We start from the raw sequence: 26,654 nt of genomic DNA, 5'->3' as shown, positions 1-26,654 counted from the left end.
AATATAATGTCAAGCTTCAGCCAGAAAACTGGTCCAGGATAGCGCACTGGAGCCTGTGGAAGGTGCTCCCCCACTAGTTTGCTGGGTTATTTACCCTGTTTGCTTGACTTAAACAGTCTTCTTGCACCAGCCTGCGCTGTCGCCTCCCAGGCTCTCTAGTTGCGTTGCATCATAGGAAGTCAAGGTTAGTCACAGCCAGCCATAGGTGACCCGGCCCGGTCCCTGTGGGAGCACACGCCTTAGGGAGTGTCTGGAGTCTGGGGAAAATGGGGCAGGAAGGTCAGGGGCGTGGAGACCAGCGCGGGCTTTGAGACGGGAGGCCCAGCACCCGGGCGGTTGCGGGAGGTGGAGCGGGAACGGGGAGGGCCGGTTGGTGGCGGCCTGGCTGAGAGGGAGGGGCCGTCAAACCTGCTGGGTGGCGGCTGCACTCTGCGCGCAGCAAGGCAACGGACCGACGGCCCGGAGGCGCTCGGCGCAGGTGAGACGCTGGCTGCGGGCAGAGGGCTCGGAGAGCGGCCAACGAAGGGGGCTCGGTCAGGGGAGGCGGCGCGACTCGAAAGGGCCGGGAGGCGCTGGAGGCCCAGGGATGGGAAGCTGATCCCGGGCCCCCTCGGGGCTGGCCGATGGCGCACCTGGCGGCTCCCACCTCGCCCCGAACCTGTGTCCGATCGCGGGCTGCCCTGGTGTGAATATTGCTGCGTCTCCAGCCTGGCAGGGCTACCGTGTCGCCCGGGGAGACGAGCTCCCCATTGTGAAGCCCCAGCATCCGTTCCGCCCCAGAATCGGAAACTCCCGCGGCGACGGCTGGCGTCCCGCCTGGAGACCAGAGCTGTATTGCGTCCGAGGCTCATGGTGCATCTACAGCGACCCTCAATGGGCAGTTCCACCCCCATGAGGGCGCCGACCACATCCCCCCTTAGGCCAGGAGGTTAACAGCAAGAGGCGATTGACAGATATTGTCCCCTGAGCCATTATTTAGCTTCCACGAAGAGGCTAGTGGGCCGAGAGATGTGAGGGGCAGGGGGTGAAGGTTAGCGGTGCTTGGAGAGGTTTTAGGTGTTCCTGTCTGGGTCCAGAGGGAGAACCCCTGGAGACAGGAGCTAACCCTAGACGTGAGAAGGGTTTGTGTTGCAACAACGGGGAAACCAGTCACTTTCTGAAATAAATCACTTTAAAATTTTAGCCAGGCGCCTGTCTAAAAGTAAGCGGAAATGACCCCTTCCTTCACGTTCTCTTCCACCACGGCCCTCTGCGACTGCCGTTTTCCTCGCATCCCTGACCCTTGGCACGGTCGCCCCGCCCATGGCTCTGCTTGGCTCATAAACTGACAAATGGATTTTACCTGTATTTTTACATTCACTTTAATAGGTAATGTAGCTTATGGTTAAAGGAAATGTGTCCTGTTTTTAACCCGATGTGCAACACATTCAATACAATCTGGGTTTTGCTCCATGTTGAACACCGTTGGGGAGAAAAATGCTACACTGTGAGCTATGCAGCCGACACCTGCTCTTCATGACTGAGAGCTTGTCTGCTTGATATGATGTAGTTACCCTCTGTTCCAGCGTCTCTGGAAAAGTTGTGGGATTAATATGAGGGCTCTATTAATATGGCCCCTTAATTTTACAAGGGGAGGGCACCTGACATCGGCTGAGGAAGAAGGTGTGGTTTCTGGTTATGAATTATCTGTTCTGGGACTACAGGAGGCAAACATTCAATTTTCTTTTCAAAGACCTTGGATTTCCTCTCACTTCATCCATACACAATGGAAACAGTGGCTTGCTTATCTCACACTCTGCAATTTTCCTTACATTCTATGGGTTCCTCCCTGCCTCTACTGGGGGGTGTTGGTTATGATGGGCTAAGTGAAGTTATTGAATCTCACCAGTAACTTTATTTAAAGTATGACACCAATATATCCTTGGTAATGTGTCTTCCCTAATCTTAGCACAGGGCATTTCAAAACTGTTGGGATTTGGCCAGGGCTGAGGGAAAAGGGGCATATAAAGAAAGAAAAACTTCCGCTTTCTTATCTCACCACCACCTTCAAGGTAACATTGGCTGCCATGCTCAGTTGGTCAAAGTACAGATGTTACCTATCTATGTAGGCTGTAATCAAAAGATTATCTCTTTCCCTCAAGTGCATCTGCTCATTGAAAATGGATAAAGGCAATTTTCCTGTACATAGGGCCACTCCCGCAGCCAAAGTTCCTGTTATTGCAAACCTGTTTATGATTGTAAGAGAGCAGAAGTCACTGTTGTGTCATCAGCTAATGGCTGCATCTGTAGACAAATCTCCAGTCTACACTTGTTTCTATAGACAGGTTTTATAGCAAAAACTAGATTATTCACAATACTATACAATATTGAATATGGACAATTATTAGCCAAAGATAAGTGATGTAATTCCCACGTTTTGTTTGAACCCAGCTTCCCTTTTATCCAGCCAGCCCTCTCCCCTGGGGTGAGAAATAGAGAGGATTTCAATTTTAGCTGTTTTTGTTTCTCTTGTCTGTTCGCCTACATAAAAATAAAATGGGTCTCAAGGTACACGACAGAAGGAAGAAGGAGACTCGAAAGATCTATCCACCTTGTGTGAAGAATTAAGCGGCAAACATCAAAGCACGCTCGTGTATTCCCCTGGCAGGATTTAGATGTCTAAGCCATTATCCATCTCTTCCTGGTATCAGATCATAATGGGGTTTTACAGAGTACTGGGCACTTTCCTTAATAAGTAGCATTGTGAGGTCAGAGTGTTGTTATTGCTGTTTAGTCACTAAGTCGTGTCCAACGCTTTTGTGACCCCACGGACTGTAGCCCGCCAGGCTCCTCTATCCCTGGGATTTCCCAGGCAAGAATACTGGAATAGGTTGCCATTTCCTTTCCAGGCCATCTTCCCCACCCAGGGATTGAACCCACATCTCCTCCATTGGCAGGCAGGTTCTTTACTGTTGAGTCACCAGCGAGGTCAGAGTTACAGCCCTATTTCATAAACGAGGAAACAGACTGAGAAAGACAGTTTCTGTCCCAGGCCTATGTGGCAGAGCCAGATCTCAAGCCAGAAATCCCTCTATGACATCACAACTCCTCATGTGTTCTTTGTCGCTTAGTTTGTTTAATTTAGATTGGGGGGTGGTTTGTGTTTTGTTTAATGTATTTTGACTTGAACTCATACAGTCTAAATGTAGAAACACTCTTTTGGGTACATTTCATAGCCATCTTTGTTCAATGTGATCACAAAATATTTTAGGGCTGAGGATAGCCTTAAAGATTATTAAGACCAATCTTCTTGTTTTCAAAGAAGAAAAGTGGATTCAGGGAAAATTAAACAAACACCCCATGAAGCTTCCCCAAATGTACTTTGCTAATGGATTACAGAGAAAACCTAGGTCTCCCAGTGTCCAGACAGTTGCTATTTCTGACATGTGGTCTCCTGAAGATTTCCTACCTACATAAATTGAATGGTTTAAAGTGTTCAATATACAGTATATCAAACACACTTTTGAATAAGTATCAGATGTCATGAGGACCTCGTGTAGCTACAAGTCACAGAAGACCCTGCTATGGGGGGCTCAGTAAGTAAGGAGTTTGTTCTCCTCAGCACCAGATGTCTGGAGGTGCAAAGTCCAGAGCTAGAGTAGGCTCATTCCACTCTTATCATGCTTTCAGCCTCACTTGAGGACAGGCAGCTCTTCTGTGCTTAATAGAAAGAAGGGCAGAAGCCATGTACCACATGAGTCTGTCCCTTTTTTATAATATAATAAGTCTCCCGTATATGAACCTTCAAGGTGTGAACTTTCAAAGATGTGAACATGCCTTCCATCACCATCACGCGTGAGGGTAACTGCAGCCTGCCCTCTGTCTCTTGTTGCTGGCGATCCTTCAGCTCAACCATCTCCCCCCTCCTCTCCTTCCTCATCAATAACTCTTCTGGCCTGTTCACGCAACACCAGCCCCTGTGTGCCTGCTGTCTACTGTACATTTCAAGGGACTGTTCAGTTCAGTTCAGTCACTCAGTCGTGTCTGACTCTCTGTGACTCCATGGACTGCAGCATGCCAGGCTTCCCTGTCCATCACCAACTCCTGAAGCTCGTACCAACTCCTGGAGAAGTACCCACTACAAGATACTGTACTGTAGGATTAAAAATATTTTCATTATTTTTGTGTATGTTTTTTATACATTATTTGTGTGAAAAGTATTATAAACCTATTACAGTACAGTACTATACAGCCAATTGTATTGGGTACCTAGGCTAACTTTATTGGATTTACAAACAAATTGGACTTACAAACACACTCTCAGGGCTTCCCTGGTGATCCAGTGATCCTGCCTAGCAAGATACTGGTTTGATGCCTGCTATGGCAAGATCCCACATGCCATGGAGCAACTAAGCCCATGAGCCACAACTACTGAACCAGCATTCCAGAGCCCTTGACGCATGCTCTGCAACAAGAAGCCTGCACACCTCAGCTACAGGGTAGCCCAGGCTCGCCACAACTAGAGAAAAGCCTGATGCAGCAATGACGACCCAACTCAGCCTCCCTCAAAAAGGGAGAGACTCAGAACCGACCTTGTTCATATGTAGGGGACTTACTGCAACATTAAGATCTTTCCAGGAAGCTCCACTCAGTAGACCCCTTACATCTCACAACCACCCCAAACTGTAAGGAGCCTGAGAAAATCTAAATCTAGTGTTTTAGTTGGATGTGTTGCCAATACAGCAAAACAAGGATCCTGTGAATAAGGAAGAAAGGATATCTGGTAAAGCAAATAGCAGCATCTGCCACAGTGTGTTTTATGGGTCACTGACTCTGTTTTCTACATCTGCTGTTGTTTTTCATTTTATTTACTCTTTTATTGTTTGGTTAACTAAAAAGAAATAAATAAGACAGTGGATCTAGGGAACTTTTTGAAATTGTAGGTTCCAAGTCTGGCCCTGAGAAATGCCGATTATTTAGGTCTGGGATGGGTCTATGAATCTGAATTATAAACTGGGCACTGCAGGTAATTTGAATGCAGGTGGTCACAGGACTACAACTTGAAAAACACTGAATTTGGAGGAGTTTGGTAAAGGCTGCTTCATTTTATTCCAACAGCTTTCTGTCTCACTCCTCTTGAGGCTATCACCTTTTTTTTTAATTCCCCATTTTGGTCAAAACAAATAAAATAGAAAAGATAGGAAAATTAGAATTCAGATTCAAGAGATCCAACATCTAAGTAATTAATATAAGTTTCAGGAAGAATAGTAGGAATTATATAACAGAAGAAAACCACCCACAACTGAAGAGTATGATTTTTAGATTGAAAAGGTAAAGTACTTAGAACAATAACCAAACCAAACAAAAAAGCCCAACATCAACTTACAACACCGTGAAATATCAGAGCGTGAGGATGAAAAAACAGAAGGCCCTACAAACTTATAGTTTTAAAGAATCTGCCTGCCAATGCAGGAGGCACGAGAGATGTGGATTAATCCCTGGGTCAGGAAGATTCCCTGGAGAAGGAAGTGGCAACCCGCTCCAGTACTCTGGCCCAGAAAATTCCACGGACAGAGGAGTGTGGTGGGCTACAGTCCATGGGGTCGCAGAGTTGGATATGACTGAGCACACACACACATACACATAAATCTGTTAAGTTCTACAAGGTTTTTACAGAGTCAATACTAAGCTACCTCTCCTGAAGCAACCACTTTCAATGCTTTTTGCTATGTTTTTCTTATATTTACTACCATTTTCCCAAATAACATGCAAATATTGGCTCTTTTTTCGTACACCATTCTAGATAATATCTGCTGACATCCTACCTTGAAGGATGAGGTTATTTGTTTATTTATTTTTATGCAGCCATCATCATGGTTTATTTTTTTTTCCCAATTATTTTTATTAGTTGGAGGCTAATTACTTTACAATATTGTAGTGGTTTTTGCCATACATTGACATGAATCAGCCATGGATTTATATGTGTTCCCCATCCTGAACCCCCCTCCCACCTCCCTCCCCACCCCATCCCTCTGGGTCATCCCAGTGTACCAGCCCCGAGCACTTGTCTCATGCATCCAATGAGGTTATTTTTTAAATTAATTTATTTTTTAATTGAAGGATAATTGCATTACAGAATTTTGTTGTTTTCTGTCAAACCTCAACATGAATTGGTCACAGGAAGGATGAGGCTTTAGCTCTCTTAAACGCTATAATTCTACCTCACATTCACTTCCCTTTCTTGCAAGGTCTCTATATAATTATATTCTAATATTTTCTATATAGTAATATTTAGGGTTTACATTTTTATGCCCATGTAAATATTCACAACTCAACCATGTGATAAACCAAGAGTTTTTACACCTCTTTTCTTGTATACCTTTTCTCTGCCCACTGGAGTTAGTCATTGCTGCATCTTCTTCAATTGCTTAGGTTTTGGGTACACATTACTATTAAGCTGGCCAATAAGTTCATTTGTGTTTTTCTGTAACATGGAAAAAACTGAGTGAACTTTTTGATCAACCCGGTACTTTCAGTCTATCCCTTGACAAGATGGTAAAATCTCAGTAGTTAATCAACATCAAGTAAGTAGCCAGTTTGATTTTTTTCTTTCTTGGAAACATCTCTGACTCACCAGCCCCCATTCCTTCTCTGAGCTCCTTCTTATCCTGGGAGCTCCTGGTTGGCCCTCCTTCCTGACTTTTCCTCCGGGTTCACCAGCTCACCTTGGAGGGTTGTGATTGCCAATGACTGTGACATCTTTTGCAGTTGACATGGCAGGAAACATTCCACTCCTCAGTGTTAATAGAGCGAGAACAGGTTTATCTGGCGTAGGCTGAACTCAAGTTTGAGGAAAGCTAAGTGTTTTCAAACCAGTCTATGGGAAATGGGAGAAAGAGCTTGCCAGAGCAAGAAGGGCCACTAGTGAAGCCGGAGGCTGGGCAGCCATCTTGTTCACTGAGAAAGTGCTGGACAACTTCACTGAAAGTGGGGTAGGGAAATATGTTAAACTTTTTTTCCCTTGTTGCTTGAAAAATAACCCATCTCTCAAATCCAGATATCCCCCTTTTACTCTAAGTATGTTGAAGTGGCAACTGGTAACTGGCCCTCTGTTGATGACATCCGTAAGCTGACTTTCATCTTCCTTCACCATGACTCAACTGGCTCAAATTCTGTTAACATAAGTTCTTAAACTGAAATGTCAGAGTTTGGAGCAGAGAAAGGTTTATTGCTAGGCCACGTAAGGAGATAAGGTGGCTCAAGTCCTAAAAAGCCCAAGGTCCCTGAAGGGTTTCAGCAAAGCATCTTTAAAAGGCGGGTTGGGCGCGTGGGGGTGGGGGTGGGGGTCTCAGAGTAAAGGTGCACAATTCTCTGACTAGCTGATGGTGAGGCAATAGGGTGATGTCACAGGAGTTAACCTTATCAGTCCTTAGGCTCCAGGAGGTCTGTGGCTATATGCGCAAGGTCATCAAGTAGTTAACATCTTCCACTTGCTAGAGAAGGGGAGGTTTTTACATCTGCAAAACAACTCAGGAAATATGCATCAAATACTGTTATCTGGGTACTTTAGTTCAGTCTCTCAGTCGTGTCAGACTCTTTGCAACCCCATGGGCTGCAGCAGCCAGGCTTCCCTGTCCATCACCAACTCCCGGAGCTTGCTCAAACTCATGTCCATCAAGTTGGTAAGGCCATCCAACCATCTCATCCTCTGTCATCCCCTTCTCCTCCTGCCTTCAATCTTTCCCAGCATCAGGGTCTTTACTAATGAGTCTGTTCTTTGCATCAGATGGCCAAAGTATTTCAGCTTCAGCTTCAACATCAGTCCTTTCAATGAATTCATAAAGGAGCTAAAGCAGAGGATATGGGGAAAGTTCCCATAGGGTCCTTCTCAGTTACAGTTCCTTTTCATTTTTTGTTTCACAAAGGGATTTTAGAATTAGGAAGGGCCATGGAAATTACCTCTTCCAAACTATATCCATTTAACTGTAGAAACACACACATACACACACAATGTGAGAGTTTCCAGTTAAGTTTTATTTAGGACAAAATGAGGACCACAGGCCAGGAGACAGCATTTCAGATGGCTCTGAGAAACTGCAAGGGAGGAACTGGGATATATAGGAGTTTTGTAACAAAGGACAGGTAGTTTCCTCTGTGCTCAGGGAATATCTCCTGGAGAAGGAAATGGCGACCCACTCTACTAATCTTGCCTGGAGAATCCCATGAACAGAGGAGCCTGGTGGGCTACAGTTCATGAAGTTACAAAAAGTTAGACACGATTGAATGACTAAGAATTTCACTTCTTCCTTCCACCCTGTTGGAGAGGGGGATTGTTCTTGGACTGTTCCTGAGTTGGAACTGGTTCATTGGGGAACTATTTCTCGTGAGGTATAAGCCTACCCTAGTTGGAATTAGTCCATTTGTTTTGTAGGGTAAGGTTTATTTAGTTGGGAACCAATTCAATTGGAATCAGTTCTTTGGGGAACTAGTTCTTGTTGGGATAGGCAGCCTAGTTGGAATTTGTTCATTTATTTTGCAGGGTAAATTTATTTACCTGAGTTGGAAATTGGTTCATCTGTGCATCAGTGTTGGACTATGTCATTTGTGTAGGAATTTGCCTACATCTTTTGTGTTTTGGTGCTATCAAACTTATAAAAATGGGAACTATTTCACCTATCCTGAAGCAAAACTCTTTGGGGCATATATTAGATACATTATCAGAAGAGCAATGGACCCTGAATGGCTCACAATTATACAGTCTTACAGTTAGAAGCATTTTGCAAAAGAGAGAAACACTGATAACGAACCAAGGGCTCCCCTGCTCATGAGGCATCCAATTCTGTTGACTTAAAAAACAGTCACAACCTGAAAATTGAGAGTTATGTTTTATTCAGTGGGAATTTTTAAGCCCGGGAAACAGCATCTCAAGTGACCCTCAAGAGAACTGCTCCAAGGAGTGAATGGAGAAACCAGGTTAAATAGAAGCTTGCAACAAAAAGGAGGTAGTCTGAACATCATAAGTATTCTGTGAATTAAAGAAAACCAGATATCCCAAGTTAAGGAATTTAGTACTTTTCTATGTATGGGAAGACATAAGAGTCTGGGCTCACTGAAATCATTCCTTTCATATGCATCTCAGCTATCTGGGGCCAGTGTCCTCTATTTTCACATCGTGAGTTCCTCCATGCTTACCATAGGGAGTGGCTGCAGCCCAGTGGTTATGAGATCACGCAGGTGTTCTCCTCCTTCCTGGATGCCCTGAGGGCTCAGAAGCTTACACTGGAAAGCCAGATTCACTGACGATTGTGAAATCCCTGTTTACAATGTGGCAGGAAATATTCCATTTCTCAGTTCTGATTTCCCCTACAGGAGCCCTAGGTAAACTGACAGTGGAGAGCTTCAGCTCCAGCTTGGGGAGCTCTGCCTGTGAAGAAAAACTCTGTACAAGGCATTTTGAACAAAGGCCACAGGTCTAGTGGGACTGGGAAGTCACATTAGTGTGGCTTTCTGACTGGCTCTGGTTTGGTTTATTCTGGTTATTGTGGCAACACACAGACATCTAGTACTAACTGCTGGAGCTTAAACGAGAAGAACTTCTTTTAAGGTTCCCCCCTCCCCACCCCCGCTTCTCATTTCTTTCTCCTCAAACCCTCTGCAAACAGGCAAGTGGCTATGGAAGCAATTGAGGAACTCAATTGCCAGGCTTACTCTTTGGCATGTTCTGAAGGTCCCACAACCCACTGTGCCCCAGTAGCTGACACCCAGTTAGGTGAGGACTCTCCTCTCCTCTTTCTCCTTTAAGCTGAGCAACAGGCCAATTAAAACTGTGTGGGCATGGGTCAAGCCTTAAAAGCCATTAGGGCACCTGCCACTTGAAGGCTCCCATGACAGGATAAGCGGGTCACAGAACAGACCAGGCTACCAGGCAGGGCGTCTTCCCCCACAGCAAGGTTCCCATGTGCCATCTGGCACATACTGGTTCAAGCAAAACACTGAGCCCACTCCCCTGGCCACCACTTTCCTGGCAGAACCATAAGGCAGGCTCTTCAGCCTGTCTTTCCTCTTACCTTCACCTCTTTCCCCTTTGGTATTAAACGGGGAAACCTAGTCATCCTAGGAGAAACCTGCCTATATCTTTGAGATGTAAATGTCCCATCTGGTCTTCTCAGGAACCCTCCTCTCTGTTGTCTTTTAAAATGCCAATTTTAGAGAAGGTAAAGTAATTTAGAAGTTGACCTGTCCAAGGTAACTAGAAATCCTAAATTCTCTTCCTGCAAATATTCAGCTGTCTAACCAGGTGAGCTTGACTTGTTCCATGTGGCAGTAACCCAATTTTAATACAACCTCTTTTGTAAACTGATCAGTTTTACATTGCTGTACCTGACTCAGGGCTTACATCTTGAAATAAGAAGCAAGGCCTCTCTATTTGTGTGTTTGTATGTGGTGATGGAAGTTTATTGAACAGCTAGGTCACTCCCAAGTAAAGTAAGTAAAATACTGAAACATTAATTACTGAATACTGGCTTCCTTTTACAGAGAAACTAAAGATATCTTTGACTATTAATGAATGTTTGGTGCCATCTTGAGATGTTCTCTAAGAAAGCAAATACTTTAAAAAATTATCACTGGTATTTATGCTCACCAATAAGGTCAGCTCATGGTTGCTGAAGGAAAGTAGGAGGTGTGTTTTCAGTAAAGAAGGCATGTAGAATGGAATTGCATTTTTTTTTTTCTTTTGGAATTGCATTTTTATTAAGGAAAAAGGAAGTAAGTCTGATTTAGAGGTGACTAAGTTACCTCTAATGATGAGCAAAATAAGTGATGACTACAGAAAGGTTTGTGGAAAGTGACACTGAGGAAAGAATCTTGCGCATGGTACAAGTTTTCTGATGATGTTGAACCACGCTTATAACAAATTTTAAGTTCTTTACTTTTACACGATTTGCTCTGTATTTGCCTTTGAAATCTTTGTTACTTTGGCTAAGTAAATAACTATTGTTTCACAATGACCTATGACCCTATTGTGTTTTAAGTTTTTTTAAGTTTCTTTGGACAAAACTTCCCAAATCAAGTTATAATAAAGTTCTTTTGACCTCTAGCTAACTTTGGGATGCTTCCAAGAGCCCCTGAAACACCCCAAAGGGAGATATTAAACTAATTAGGTTCACTTAGTGTACTAAATTACATGGGAAGTGTTGTCAAGTGAGTAATACATCATCTTAGGTTATATAGTGTGGTAAATGGTACAGGGATTCTACATACTATGTGGAATTCTGATATGTCTTGGCAATATATTATCAATCATAATTCTAGTTGTTATCTGAAGCAGTTGCATGTCACAACAGCAACTGGGCTGCTTTGTCAACTGCACTGTCATCAGGTTTAAACACGAGTTCTTAAGTCTTTTGTTACTATAGACAGTTATGGTTTCACTGTGATGCCTTTGCAAAAACGCCTCCCCTTCAAGATTTATAAAAAGGACTTTGGGATAAATACAAGTTTCTGACTTTCTGACCATAGTGCTGAACTGAGTAAGAAATTGAAGAATTCTAATGGGAAACCTGTTGGCTTCATAAAGCTGTTAACAAAAAGAAATAGTTACCTAGGACTGAGTGAACTGGTAAATATGGTCATAATTTTTGTGGTTTCCATCTAAAAATTACTGGTTCAAACCTATGTTTTCCAGGTATAAGAAAAACCTCCTCCTTAAACTAATTATGACTTACAGTAACTTGGTAAATTTTACCTTTTGTGAGCAGAAATGAAACATTTACCCTTTTCCCCCCCCCGTCTCTACCTGGTTGATCCTGCCAGTAACATATGCTTGTCTCAAAGATTAAGCCATGCAAAAGTAAGTGTGGCCAGTACAATGAAACTGCAAACAGCTCATTAAATCAGTTATGGCTTCTTTGGTTGCTCCATTATTGCAACTGGATTACAATTAGTTACACTGATCACTGTTTGTTCTTTGGTGAGCACTGTGTCTCCCTATGCAGTATATCACTGTCCAATGTTACTAACTGTTATTACTTACATCCTGCCTAACGTTTAAGATTGTTGTTTCTGACAGTAATCAAAGTGTAATCAGGCCTCCAACAAAACTTCTATGGCTAAACATCTTGAGAAAATAGATCATATTTATAACATACAACAATTGTTAATAGTGTGATTCTAGGTATGGGATGACGCAACAAGGGAAAATGTCTTCTGGATTATAATTAGAGAGAACCCAGAGAATCTTTAATTATTGATGGGGCCTGGTCCAAAATTTAGCAACTGGAATGGCATATCAAGAATTTTTGCCCGAACTGGGATGAGTCTTCCAGCACCATGGGATAAAAGTTGATCAAGAAATGTCTCCCAAATATTGGTCAAATTCCTAACCAAGAGGGGGAGACCTGAGAAGTGCAATCAGCAGTTGCAGCCCTCCAACATGAGCCAGCCAGCCCTGAGGAAGGAGAATACCTGCCATCTGGCGATCATCAGATGGAGGCCACTCCCTATGGTGAACCCTGAGGAATACAAGACCGCAGGCCCCAGATAGCGGACACTATCAAGGAAATGATTTTAATGAACCCTGACTCTTGCATCTTCCCATACACAGAAAAGCACAATTCTTTAACTTAAAATGCTGGTTCCTGGGTTTGAAGTTCAGTATTTCCAAGTCTATAGGAATAAAGTAGGGACTTTCAAGGGGAACAAAGGAAGACAAGTCTCAACATTTGGGACACTGGCATTCGTGGTGGACACTCTGAAAAAGACCCATGGGACATAGCAATTAGAAGAATCATTGCCCCCTTTCCCACAAGACTCTGGAATGAATTTAGACAGTGGGAAACTGTTTCAGGGAAAAATCAATTCTAACTCCAAATTGGAGCTGCTTATTTGACCTGCTTTTCATTGCTTTTTTTTTAATCATAATCATGCATAATGGCCTGCCTCAGAGAATCCTGCCCCTCTGCCTGACTGTTAAAAGTGCCTTTGTTCAGGACTGTCCACCATAGATGGCAGAAAGGGAGAAATTATCACATTCTCTGCCCGAGGCTTACCATTTAGGAGATGTTTGCAAGATTAATGGTCTTTTTACTTTGTTTCCTCGATCTATAAAAGAACCTAGCATCCAGACCCAGACAAGATGGTTATTTTGAGACAATAGTCTGCATCTTCTCAGTCTCCTGGCTCTCCAAAGTCGTATTGCTTGCCTCAATACCTCGTCTCCAATTCATTGGCCTGTCATGTGGTGAGCAGAGCAAGCTTGGACTCAGTAGCAGCAGGAAATATTCCATTTCTCATAATAAACAAAGAAATTCTGATCCTAAGAGCTTATGTATCTTACTCAAGATCATGGAGTAAGTTCGAAGCAAACTTTGGACCCAGGTCTTCTGACTCAGAGGCTAAAGTTCTTTATTAGAGCTTCAGAAATAGTGGGACTTAGCCCAGGTTTGTTCTTCAGTCCTTAAGATCCCAGTACCACCTGATTTTCAGGACAGTTTGATAAGGCAATCAAGAAACGTCCAGCTCCAATGCCAGCCCTTCTGTGGAGCCTTCTCAAATTCTCTGTTGAGAGTTACTCTATGTCCCCAGGCAATCACTGTCAGTATACCTCATGATGTTCAACTTTTCACAAGTATCTAGTTCCCTGCTAGATTATAGACCCTTTGCTAGTAGGGATCCTTTCTTATGCATCAAGTCTTGTATTTCATAGGTTCATGTCAAGGAGAAAAAAAAGGTGGAATGAGATCATCTTTTTTTGAGGAATTAAATGAAGCTGGGAGGTAACTGAGCTCATTTTTGTTGTTTTTTGGCTGTACTGGTTCTTCATTGTGGCAAATGGGCTGCTCTAGTTACGGCACTTGGGCTCCAGAGCACGCAGGCTCAGCAGTTGTGGCTCACAGGCTTAGTAGGATCTTACGAGTAGGATCACTCATGTAGGACCTTAGTTCCCTTACGAGGGATAGAACCCATGTCCTCTGCACTGGAAGGCAGAATCTTAACCACCAGACCACCAGCGAAGTTCCTAACTGAGCTCTTGTTCGTGGTAATTCTGTTCCGTATCATAATGCATTCATGCCAGAACAAGGTTCAGACTCATTCTGGTCTTACTCCTTTTGACCATGCTGTTCTAAGAACCCATCTCACAGAGAAAATAACAAAGATATACTGTCAAATTCTGAAGACAAGTGATGGACTTCAGAGGTGCTTGAGGTCTCCTAAGCTAGCACAGAGTAGGGATACACCTTGTCTGAAGTTCAGGAGTAAGCCACAGTCACACTGGCCTGTTGGGACTTTCAACACCACACCCTGTGATTCTCCTGCCTTCTATTGCTTAAGCAGCTCACAGGGCTGGTAAACAAGGAGCGGTGTGAGCAAAACTGAGTCAGGCACTGCTGGTTCTATTCCAGAGTAAATGCAGACCAGAAATCCTGAGTGTTTCTCCTGGGAAGGACAGATTCAGGAAGTATAAAAACCATGCTCTGCAGTAGAAGAATACGCTATATTCTTCCCATAACCTATGCCCAACTGGCCAAACACATCCCCTGTTCCCATTAAAAAAAAAAAAAAACACCACCCAGCCACTACCATCTGCAAGGTGACATGAAGGTTCACAGTGACGTCCCCACCTCCGGGTCAGCCACTCAAAGCAAAGGACAGTAGCCTTGGTTCTAAGAGAGAGGACTCAGTTTCTCCTTCATTGAACATGGGAATGGGAATTAGAGGATCACGGAAGAGACAAAACTGATACTTATTACATACTTGTTTCTAGTTAGCTCCTAGACATTTTCAGTTCATCCTCACAAGATCCCTGTGAGGTAGACTGTTAAGGTCCCTTTTTAGAAAGAGGCGTACTGAGATTCAGTGAGTATAGGGGACTCAGCCAAGGTCTTTGACTTTTAAGTAGACTGTTTTTTTTCCATTCCCAATAGAGACAATTTTAAGACTTAATGCATTCCCCCCACCCCTGCCCTCACATACATACCTCATGGAAGAGAAAGAGTGCTGGGCAACATCATCCAGCCACAGGGATGCCTGGCTGCAACCGCCTCTCAGCCCTTGTATCCACACTACATGCAATACTTGTTTTTCAAGTAAGCTTCAGTGATACTTCCCTCTATAACCTTCCTCCTCTTTCCCTCAGGCTGGAGTTCTCCCTTTATTGTCACAACACTGTACACTGTATTAGAATAGTTAATTTATGTGTCACAGTAGCTAAATTACCCTTCTTCAGCACAGTTTGACGTTATTGTAGGCAAAGCCCTCCCCTGAAGATTGATGAAATCCATTTTCAAGAATAAAAAGGAGATAAGGGCACCAAGACAATTCAGTGGGGGAAAGAAGAGTCTTTTCAATAAATAGCAGGGATAACCAGATATGCAAAATAATAAAGCAACCACACCACGTGCCCAGGGGACAGCTAGAAATGCTTAATGAACAGCATGATATACTCTCAAGTTATCTTCCATATTGTTTTCCCTGTTCCTGCAACCACATACCCATACACATGTATACAAATACCTGGCACGTTCAGTGCTACATAAAATAGGATCGTATTGTAAGTGGTCTTTTCCATCTTTCACGTCTCCGCCAACAGAACCTCATGGAAAGCCCTACAGAAGAACAGGCGTTAACACTAATTCCTTCTTGATAGTGGTCATATAACATTCCACGGTGAAGACTATCCCATGGTGAAGCAGAAGTTCAGACTGTGACAGTTGGTAGTCTACGCATCTGTATCCTGTCATCACAAATTTGAGGAAATTGACTTTAATGCTCCCCTTGCTGTGGATGCCAAGTCCTAGATTCTGCTAATTTTGAGAAAGAAAATGAAACACCTGAGAAAGAAAATGAAGTTCATTTTTCCTGTTTCTTTTTCTGATCCTCTCACTCACCTCCATACACCCTTTCCTTCACAGTTCCTACTTTCCCCATCTACAATAGAGGGAAGCACTGGATTTGTTTTAAAAGGCACCGTATTAACTACAGGCAAACGGCGCCACCCATGGCTTCTCCTTTCCTCTGCACCACCTCCCCTGCTCCTAGGGCTCTCCCTTCCTCGCTCCCGACTCTTCCCCACTCTCACCCCCTTCTCTTCTTTTGACGACTTCTACCTTGTCTTACATTTCAATTACCTTAAATGAGAAAGAAGGAATACAGATTGGGGGGGGGGGGGGTTAAAAACTAGGAGTATAAGGAAAGAGATGAAGCCTTAATGTTCCATTTCAGTGATCTCCGCATGAAAAGTTGCCCAAACCTCTAGCCTTCTTGATTTCCAGCCTTAGCTCAAAGCTACTATCCCTCAAAACATTTAACCCTCCCTTCATACTCCCATTTTATCTCGTGTGATATCAAAAGAGAGTAAACATATTAAAAGCAAGGAAATTTGTCTTTGTGGAAAGAAAGTGAAAGTTGCTCAGTCATGTCCGCCTCTTTGCCACCCCCGTGGACTATACAGTCCATGGAATTCTCCAGGCCAGAATACTGGAGTGGGTAGCCTTTCCCTTCTCCAGGGGATCTTCCCAACCCAGGGATGGAACCCAGGTCTCCCGCATTGGAAGCAGATTCTTTACCAAGTGAGCTATCAGGGAAGCCCATCTCTGTGAAACCACTTTCTAATGTTTTCCTATCTATAGCCTTTCCTTAGATTGAAGTATTTTACAGGATTCTGTGTATTCAAGGACCCTCACCCCTTAAATGTTTACTATTTCACAATTTTTTTTTTAAGCTGGACTTTTCAAGGACTTAAGTCTATCTGAATAGTATTGTACAAATTATTAGAAGTCTACATTTTTACTGTTCTGTTTGAAATTACTTCATTTCCTCTTTTTCAAGACTGGACCCATCCTCACTCTCTAGACAATCTATAATGTAGCTAATCTAGTAACCTATTGGGCTTCCCAGGTGACTCAGTGGTAAAGAATCTGCCTGCCAATGCAGGAGACGTGTTCAATCCCAGGGCTGGGAAATCCCCTGGAGAAGGAAATGGCAACCCACTCCAGTATTCTTGCCTGGGAAATCAAATGGACAGAGGAGCCTGGTGGGCTGTAGTCCAGGTAGTTGCAAAAAGAGTTGGACACGACTGAGCGACCGAACAACAACCTATTAATTTGTGCCTTTTAAACTTCTTATTTGATATTGGAGCATAGTTGATTTACAATGTTGTGATTGTTTCAGATATACAGCAAAGTGATTCAGTTATGTATACACATGTCCTATTCTTTTTCAAACTCTTTTCCCATTTAGGTTGTTACATAATATTGAGCAGAGGTCCCTGTGCTATATACAGTGGGTCTTTGTGGCAATAACTTATTGATTTAATGGAAGAAACTTCCCCTGCTCCTCTCCCCTGTCAAATCAGGATACTTGGCCTTCCAAGAAGAACACAGGAAGTTAAAACTGGTTTCTCCAGACAAGGTGCAGGTCCTAGGATCCACTGGTGTGAATTTTGAAACAGGTAGATGGGAAGGGTGAGGCTGGACAAACTGGGCGGACGCCACTCAAGCAGACAAGGGCTGTTTCCATTTAGGGTTCTGCTTTTCAGAAAAACAGGGAAGGGCAAGGAGGATTTGCAAAGGTGGCTTTCTGTACTCTGATTAGGAAAGCAAAGGAGTGTCACAGGCTTGATCAGGAGAGGAACAGGGTTAACCATTACATGAAAATATAAATTTTGAAAAATGTTTTCCAGTAGAGGATTAATAAAGAATGAGAAGGGGGCCTTCCAGTAATGGCAATGGATAGGCAATTCCTTTCTGCAGCCCCTGCCCCCCTCCCCCTCCACAATAAGCATACTGCTAGACAAAGTTACCAAAACCACCTATTTCTAGGAACTGGAAATTGGCCAAGGTAGACAATAAATGGAGAAGCTGTGGTGACTCCTAAGGTACTTGTTAAATAGGGTCCTGGAATGCCGCATGGTGAGCCTGTTGACAAACGCCTACAAGAGAACTGAAATAGAAAAACTGGTTACCCAGGGGACCTGGATGAGCCCGTTATCGGGGGCAAGGTGGGAGGAGGACAAGGCAGTGTGCAGGCAGAAGGGGCAGGACTGCGGACACACGCCCTTACTAGGGTCCACAGATGGACTGTTTCAGGGTTCCCAGGGAAGCCAAACTGGTCAGTTCAGACCAAAAAGAGCAGGGTTTGGGTATGCTTTGCAGGCTTCTCATCCGAGGGGTACACTGTGGGGAAGGCCCTGGGACGTCAGATTGTTTATCACTGTGACTCGGCAGCTGTTTCAAGGGCATGCTCACAAGAGGTTAGTGTCAGTTCAAAGCCCCTGCAGGCCACCTGCCACACAAAAGGTGCCAAGGCAGCGATGTTTCGGAGGAGCTCAGCTAGACTCTCACCAGCAGCATTTATTAAGAAACGATTTAGACCTTCAGGTAAGAACGGTGGGAGACTGTGGCCTTCTGGCTGCACCCTAATGGGGTCCCCCCCACCCCGACTCGGTCCACATGACTTACTAAGATTTTTGTTTAATGTTGACCTTTTTTTTTTTAAGCTTTTATTGAATTTGTTACAATACTGTTTCTGTTTTAGTTTTTTGGCCACATAGCATGTGGGATCCTAGCTCTCCGACCAGGGATCAAACCCCAAGTAAATATTAACCACTGGTTTACAAGGGAAGTCCCCCTCAGTCCGTGACTTTTACATAAGGTGGTGCTGGCCATGAAAACAAGTCACTCGGCTGCCTATACAGACACAGCTCATGACAGTGATGGGGGCAGGCTAAGAAAAGTTTGGCTTCATGGCGTAAACATGGGAACGAATGCTGGGCAGTGAGCAGGGGAAATAAATGCACAGCTTTGCTAGCCTGCAGTCACAGCCCCAGCTGCGTGAGCAGCAGGCCAACCTGGAATTTAACACGGAAAACCCTAGAAATGAGTCACAGAATAGTTGAGATAAAGCTCTCTGCATATCTCTGGCTGAATGACAGGCTTTGTCATTTTAGCAAATCTGAATGACCTTATACTTGGAGGGGTATAAAAAAACCTTAATTTTTCAAATTAGGTGAAAAAACAGTATTTTCAACAGAACATCTTTACAGTATTAATTATCAATTAGCATTCCCATTCACATCTTTTGCCCATTCTTATGTGGTCTTTTCCTTACTAATGTGTAACAGCTCCGTAGCAGAATAGCCATTTATCACAGCTCCTGCAGACGTCTTCCTGAATGGTTTGCCTTCTGATTGTTTCATATGTAAGATGCTTATGCAGGTGACTTTCTCTTTTTGAAGTCCCTCTTTTACTCTTATGTTTAGGAAGGCTTTTCTATTCTAAGATCAGGAAGTATTTACCAATCCTCTGTTCCCTCCGTTCTATTAAAAAAAAAAAAAAAAATTAGCTGCTCCTGATCTTAGCTGCAGCACTGATTTTCTACATGTGACATGCAAACTCTTAGTTGCAGCATGTGGGATCTAGTTCCCTGACCAGGGATGGAACCTGGGCCCTTGCACTGGGAGCTTGGAGTCTTTGCCACTGGACCAACAGCAAAGTCCCCCCAACCCTTTTATTTTACCCATTCTTTTAAAACCTTGGACTTCCCTGGTGACTCAGATGGTAAAGAATTTGCCTGCATTGCAGGAGACCCAGGTTTGATCCCTGGTTTAGGAAGACCCCCTGGAGAAGGGAACGGCTACCCACTCCAGTATTTTTGCCTGGGAAATCCCATGGACAGAGGAGCTTGGTGGCCTGTAGTCCATAGGATCGCAAAGAGTCAGACATGACTGGGCAACCAACAGTTTCACTTTAAAAAAAAAAAAAAAAAGCCTCAGAGCTAGTGTATTCTCCTGGGCTTGTTAACTCACTGAACAGATAAGACTTCAGTGCTGTAACACAGGTTTGTTCTATGAGAAGGAGGGGCTCTTTCTTACTACAGCTTACAACTCGGAAGCCTCAGTCATGGATCATGTTTCCTAGAGAAACAACTATTTCTGTCTTCATTCAGCCACCTAACAGCTGTCGCCTTACTCTTTAGGTGTCCTGGGACTTGATGGCGAACTTCAAGGGCCATGCGCTCCCCGGGAGCTTCTTCTTGATAGTTGGACTGTGGTGGTCGGTGAAACACCCACTGAAGTACTTTTATCAAAAGGAGAAGAGCAGCCAACTAACCCATCACTACCAGCGTCTCGAGATCATCGAAGCTGCAATCAGAACTTTGTTTTCAGTCATCGGTAAGGTTGGAGGTCATCTGACTCAGGGAATTCTCATCAAACCCAGAACCCATAAGCCATCTCCTGGCCCCTGTGAAACAAGTTTCTCCACCGGTAGGGGTAACGGAGAATTTTCAGTTGGGTGCTAAATATCCTACCATAGCATCCATTGTGTACCAAGCTTTGGTAGGCTGATGGTTGATAGCACCTTTGCTGTTGGTTGTTTAGTCGATAAGTTGTGTCTGACTCTTTTGCGACCCCATGGACTGTAGTTGTGTGGCTGCATTCCTATTGCTCTTTGTCCCCCTAAGGAACAACACAGGCACGTGTCTGCAGACTTCTTGGCAAATAGCTTACATGGAAATAATGGCATCTGAGGCAGCGACGTGGGTCCACAGGGCCGTGGCCACCCCCACCTGTCCCTGGGGGTCACTTGGCCGTCTGTTGGTCCTGGAGCGGTTCTCCCCTCCCTGACCTCCACTCTCGTTTCCCTGCAGGGATCCTGGCAGAGCAGTTTGTTCCTGACGGGCCCCACCTCCACCTGTACCACGAGGACCACTGGGTAAAACTCATGAACTGGCAGCACAGCACCATGTACCTGTTCTTCGCAGTCTCGGGCATCGTGGACATGCTGACCTACCTCATCACCCACGTCCCCCTGGGGCTGGACAGACTGGTTATGGCTCTGGCCGCCTTCAATGAAGGTAACGAAGTGGTATGGATGGAGATTTAGAGGGACTGGACCACAAAAGATCAGAAATATTGAGACTTTAGTTACCTTCCCCAGAAAATCCCACCCTCTGAACTTGAAAACCCTACAGAGGACCTGATCCTGTGCCCTGGATGGTACAAATGGCAGACTCCATAAAGCAGTGCAGGAAAGTACGGATTTTTAGCCGAAGTCAGGTGGTGTCAGTGGTAAAGAACCCGCCAGCTAATGCAGGAGATGCAAGGGATGCAGGTTCGATCCCTGGGTCAGGACGATCCCCTGGAGAAGGGAATGGCAATCCACTCTAGTATTCTTGCCTGGAGAATCCCATGGATGGAGGAGCCTGGCAGGCTACAGTCCATAGGGTCGCAGCATTGGACAGGACTGAAGCAACTTATTAGCACGCTAGGCACAGACGACTCCTGCCCGCCTGCGCGGCCCCTCCACACACCATCAGGCAAGGGGGTGACCCTCTGGTTAGGGGAGAAGGGCTCTGCACCTCACCCTGATGCAGCGCAGTCACTGTCTGGCTCCATCAGAAGGCCCACCAGCAGCCAGCACACAGCTCCCAGGGTAACTCATGTTAACTGGGAAAATGCAAGCATGTCGTGATCCAACCCCTTCATCTGCTTCTGTACTGCAGAAGAACTGAATAAAGGCTGAAGGAGGGTAAGACTGAATTTCAGGTATACACAATTTGTCACACCTCAGCAACATCTCACTGTCCTGTATTGTACCCTACCATCTCGGTGAAGAGGTGTTACGATTCATCCTGTGCTGCTTACACACTTACACACGCACAACACATCCTGCATCAGAGGGTTGCCCCCGAGCATGACGTGAACTGACTTCCTGAGTGCTGGAAGCTCCAGCTTTCACAGACACTTCCCAGCAAGGCTGAGGTCGGGAGAGGACCCTCGGGCCTGATGGTCCTCTGCTCCGCTCAGGCTTTCTCTTCTACTACCACGTGCACAACCGGCCGCCACTGGACCAGCACATCCACTCCCTGCTGCTGTGTGCTGTATTTGGAGGTGCCCTCAGCCTCGCCGTGGAGGTAGTCCTTCGGGACAACGTCGTGCTGGAACTCTTCCGCACCAGCCTCCTCCTCCTTCAGGGCACCTGGTTCTGGCAGGTAAACCCACGCTCCTCACCTGCTGTGAGCCAGGATGAAGCAGGTGTGCTGAGCAGGCCAGGAGAGGCAGCACTGATGCATCACGCATAGGGCTTTAGGGCCCGCTTCTCTGCCCACTGCCCATGACCTGTGTGACCATAGCCATCCACATCCTGTGACGCATAAACAAGCGAGCAGGCCGAGGCTGTCCCTGACCCACCTTCCCAGCAGAGCTACTAATACCGTTATCAGGCTCTCCTTGCTAGACTGCTCATCTGCAACGTGGGCCCTGAAACTTTAAGCAAGGACCCGGAGCTAACTGAGAGCGATTCCCCGCACAGAGGCCGCTCAACACCAGCAGAGGGGTGGGGTGTGAGCTGTCTGCGTAACTGTGAATACCCTGGCAGGCTTGGGGGCTTTGCGGGTCCAACTAACCTAACGGCAAGGCTGGCTCCTCTGTTTTAATCCGCCAGATTGGGTTCGTGCTGTTCCCGCCTTTTGGAGGCCCTGAATGGGACCAGAACAATGATGACAACATCATGTTCGTCACCATGTGCTTCTGCTGGCACTACCTGGCCGCGCTCTGCATCGTGGCCGCCAGCTACTCGCTAGTTTACTGGTAGGTCCAAGAGGAGGTGACTCTTGTCAAGTGTGTCTTCCTCACCAGCCCTGTCCTGGAAATGTAGCACCCCACACTGTTCTTATCTCCAGTGACCACCTCTCCCAAGTAAGCAGTGCAAACATCCACCACGTGATGAGGGCCAGCCATATGCCTACTTCTGTGTGCCTGCACACGAGGGTGATGAAATCTGAGAAGGCAAAGGACCTCTCGGGTCACAGAGATCGGACAGACCCGGGTTTTGAAGGCAGTTCTGGTGGGTTTCAGGTCGGAGGTTTGACAGGAGCAGCTCTGCATCAGGACTCTGTCCTGGTTCACTCGGAGCCCATCACCTAAGTGCTGGGTCCAGGCACACGTGCCCCTCAGGTGAGACGCGACAGCAGCAGGCGTTCACTACAACACTGGTACTCCAGGTCACGAGAGCAGCTCTGAGTGCCAGGCACTGCCTGTGCCCCGGCACTGTGGTTACGCTTAGTGTATAAATCACCTCGCTTCACGCTCCCCTGCGAAGGATGCACGTGATGTCTGTAGCTGGGGAAAACAAGGCTTCGCAAGACTGGGTAACTGGGTCAAGGTCACCCCAGGAGTAAACAGCAGAGCCCAAGTCTAACCACCATGCACCTGGTCCTACTAGTTCTGTGTTGTCAGAGATGCCTCGTTCTCTCCTGGTTCCTGATTTCCCTACCCAATGCAGAGATGCTTCACCCAGAGAGTTCCACACACATTAAACAGCAGGCAAACAGGCCATGGTTCCTTTCAGTTCTATGCCCGGTCTGTGAAATGATTACCTGGGGGTGGCGGGAGACCGAGGTCCAGTCTCAGTTACAACACTAACCTGTAAATACTACTGACTGTGAGGCCCTTCATCTACCAGAGAGTCCTGTCTAAGCAGCCAGAAAGGTAGTATTTGAAAGAGACAGAGAGAACACCCTGAGAGCCAGGGAATGCCTCTGCACTCCTGGGTGAGGGAATATGTCAACCTGGGGGCTCACCCATCTGCCCTTGCTGTCCCCATTACAGCTTCCTGACGCGGGTGAAGAGGCCGGAAGACAGAGAAGTCATTGGGATTCAGAAGCTGAGGTCAGATCACACATACCGGAAGGCCCTCCTGAGTGGCTCAGACGAGGAGTAGAGGCGGCTCCCAGTCAGCAGCGGAGGGTGGCGTGTCCTGTAGGCGCTCGGCCAGCGGTCAGCGGGCCAGCTCCCTGCCTCCGCTGCTGCCCTCACTGTGATCTGCTCCCAGGGTCCCACCTTCTTGCTTAACCAACTAAGGTCCGTGTGGGTGTGCTATTCTGTCGAGAAAAATGAAGTCAACCTTTATGTGCGTCTCAGAATAAGGAGAAATCAGACTGAAAGTTTTAGAACAGAAAGTGACCCCCTGGATGAATTCAGGATACAAACCCAGAAGAATTTACTGTTTTGATAATTTAGCCCCGTTTCTCTCAAATGAGGCAGGTACTTTCCTATCAGAAATCAAGTCAATGACAGAACCTTTAGAGAGACAATTCTAATTTAAGTAAAATAATACACAAGCTTTGGTATTTTAAGTATTACTTGTTAAGCATCTCCTAACTAATCCTAATACTCCAGAAGATTGTATTACCACTCACTATTGATAAACAACGAGGTTGAGCCAAAGTGACTTTGTGTTTAACCAGGAAGCCAGTCTGGTCCAGCTGAGGGCTGATCTCAGATGTTCTTACTTCTTGGAAGTACCTAATGACAGGGTGCTGAGAGACCTCCATGAGGCAGAGAGAAAAGTCAGGTCAAGGGAGGCCTTGAATTTAAATATAGCTGAAAGCAAAGGATAAGAATCCTGCAAATCCTTCAAAGAATGTGAATCTTGAATAGGTAACAAACACTGGATATGCAAGTCTTAATTCTGGATCTTTTTTTCTTTTTTAAACTTCCTTCAACAAATATTTATTAAAGATTTACTTTGCACCAGCATAGCAATGGTTGTTAAGGATTATAAAATATGTGTCCAGCATCGAGTTCCCCTAAAGGGAGAGCTATAAGCAGTTCCATGCAGGGTGACTGGTGTCCCCAGGACATGAAGGGGGTGGCAGTGCCCTGTAGAAAAGCACATCCCAGGCAGTGAGAATCCAGCTATGAACTCTCCAGGGAAGAAAATGTAGAGTTAATCAGGCTCTCTAAGAGTGGGTTAGGACAGACGTGAAAAGCCGTGTGGACCGCCAGTGCCACTCATTCGTACAGGATTTCCCAGACCTCGAAACGCACTCAATCTCGTGAGGTTCTCACAATTGCCTGCACTGCAAGCACATGGGGCACTTCACGGAACAGGACTAACTAGCCTAAGGCCACAAAGTCACTAAGCCCCTAAGGCAGTCCTCAGCAAGACTGAGAGGCCAGCTCCTCTGTGCTGCACCCTCCACTACTGCACACCAACCCGGCAGAGGCCATTTGTGTGAAGCACGGATGCTCTGTGGAAGGAATGCTATACTTACATGACAGGCAACCAGCCTCCCAGGGTGAGCCAGCAGCTCAGGAGTGAAGTCACACCTCAGGGATTAAGAACGAGCTACCTGGAGACACTGACTGAATTCTGAGAGGAGAACCCGTGGATTCCCTTTCAGGATTCACTTTGGTCTGCCTGCTAAGTAGGAACCCAGAAGTTCACTGGTCAAGTCCTGAATGAAGCAAGTTCTATTACTGGTAATTAATGTAAAACATGTTCTTTCCTCAGGGACTGGAGATGAGAAGAAAGAACCTAGTCCCAGTCTTCCTTTCACTGGGAGGGGACCAAACACTTTAGGGAACTGCAGCATTGTCTTCAAAGTGAGGGACCGAGGTGTCGAGGGTCACACACGGATGTTAAAACTTGTTTTGACACCCTCTGCACAGCACAGGTTGAGACACCTTCACGGAGGTGTGTGTGATGAAGTGCCAACCCATCACGATGCCCTGTACCAAATCTAGTCTCAGATATGTGATCTGAATGCTTACACCAGCCTCTGAACCAAATTCTTCTGGATTTGTTCCCCCCAAACCCCCACGATAGTTCCCATGTCTCTGTAAGACCCCTGAGGGCTGCCAGAAGCAGCCAGAGCTGGTGCCTGTGCTCACAGCGTCACTCGAGCAGCTTGGGGGGAGGCGGGGCTGCCACCGCGGGGACCCACAGACAGGCTGGGCAGGTAGCACCAGGCCACACATCACCAGGGTTCTGAAAAAAACCTGTCTGCTAGCATGTAAACGTCTGTGGGCACCAAGGAGACAGTCAGAGTCAGGTGACTTCAGCAGAAAGTGGGGGTGAGGGCTGAGGCTGGACACATCATTAAATCATTTGTTAAGTAAATTCAGAAGGGGTTTGTTTTAACCAGCAGTAAATAGCAGAGCCAGGATTCCTCAAATTACTGCCTCTTTCTCACCCGGAAACCAGGACCCGGGGTTTCCACGTGCAACGTGCTGCAGGGAGTGACGCCATGTGGACATACCCTCCTTCACTCAGCTCAGAGGCCGTTTTCCCTCCCTGCAGGCTCCACCTCTCCCCATCACCAACCTCCTCTCTGCGCCAGCCCTCCACCACCCACCAAGAGCTCCATCCCGCCCCGCCCATTCACCCCTGCAATCTGGCCCCCAGGTTCACCCCTCCCGGCTCAGGGCGGCCACCAGGTCTCACCAGAACACATCACTTCCCCGCAGAAAGGCAGCAAAGAGGGCGCTTGACCTACAACCAGAAAACTGCACTCACATCTTGGTTCTCTCTAACCTCAACTCAGACACAGATTCTCTCAGCTGAAAGAGGGATGACTGCGCCTGTTTCACAGATCTGCTTTAGGAATCAAACGTCTTTGAGTCCAGTGATCTGCTCTAACTTTGTCTGCACCACTGCAACTTGCCTGATACTCAACTTCCAGCCAGCAACCCCTCCCAAAGATGCCATTCCACTTCTCTGCCCTCCAACTCCACTTCCTCACCCTGACCCCGTCAAAGATTGTCACGGAACTTTCATGGGTGAGGAAAACTTTCTTAATAACCCAGATACTTTCCTGAGAGACAGGAAAGCCCCATGGCTGCAGAAAAGCTTTACCACCCAACGCCCATTCCGATATGAAAGAGGCACATA

At 45.9% G+C, this 26,654-nt stretch overlaps 1 protein-coding gene across 1 annotated transcript; it reads left to right on the top strand.

Moving 5' to 3' along the window:
• The first annotated feature begins 332 nt into the window (after positions 1-332).
• TMEM45B (transmembrane protein 45B) lies at positions 333-24,519 on the top strand. The gene is made up of 6 exons (XM_043873131.1): positions 333-478; positions 19,954-20,149; positions 20,626-20,832; positions 21,785-21,969; positions 22,422-22,567; positions 23,588-24,519. The coding sequence occupies exons 2-6, from the start codon at positions 19,969-19,971 to the stop codon at positions 23,697-23,699; spliced, it is 831 nt and encodes a 276-aa protein (XP_043729066.1). The 5' UTR covers positions 333-478; positions 19,954-19,968; the 3' UTR covers positions 23,700-24,519.
• Positions 24,520-26,654: the final 2,135 nt, after the last annotated feature.

Source organism: Cervus elaphus, chromosome 2, assembly GCF_910594005.1.
Source record: "Cervus elaphus chromosome 2, mCerEla1.1, whole genome shotgun sequence".
Lineage (NCBI taxonomy): Eukaryota > Metazoa > Chordata > Mammalia > Artiodactyla > Cervidae > Cervus > Cervus elaphus.
This window is presented reverse-complemented; position numbering and strand designations above follow the sequence as displayed.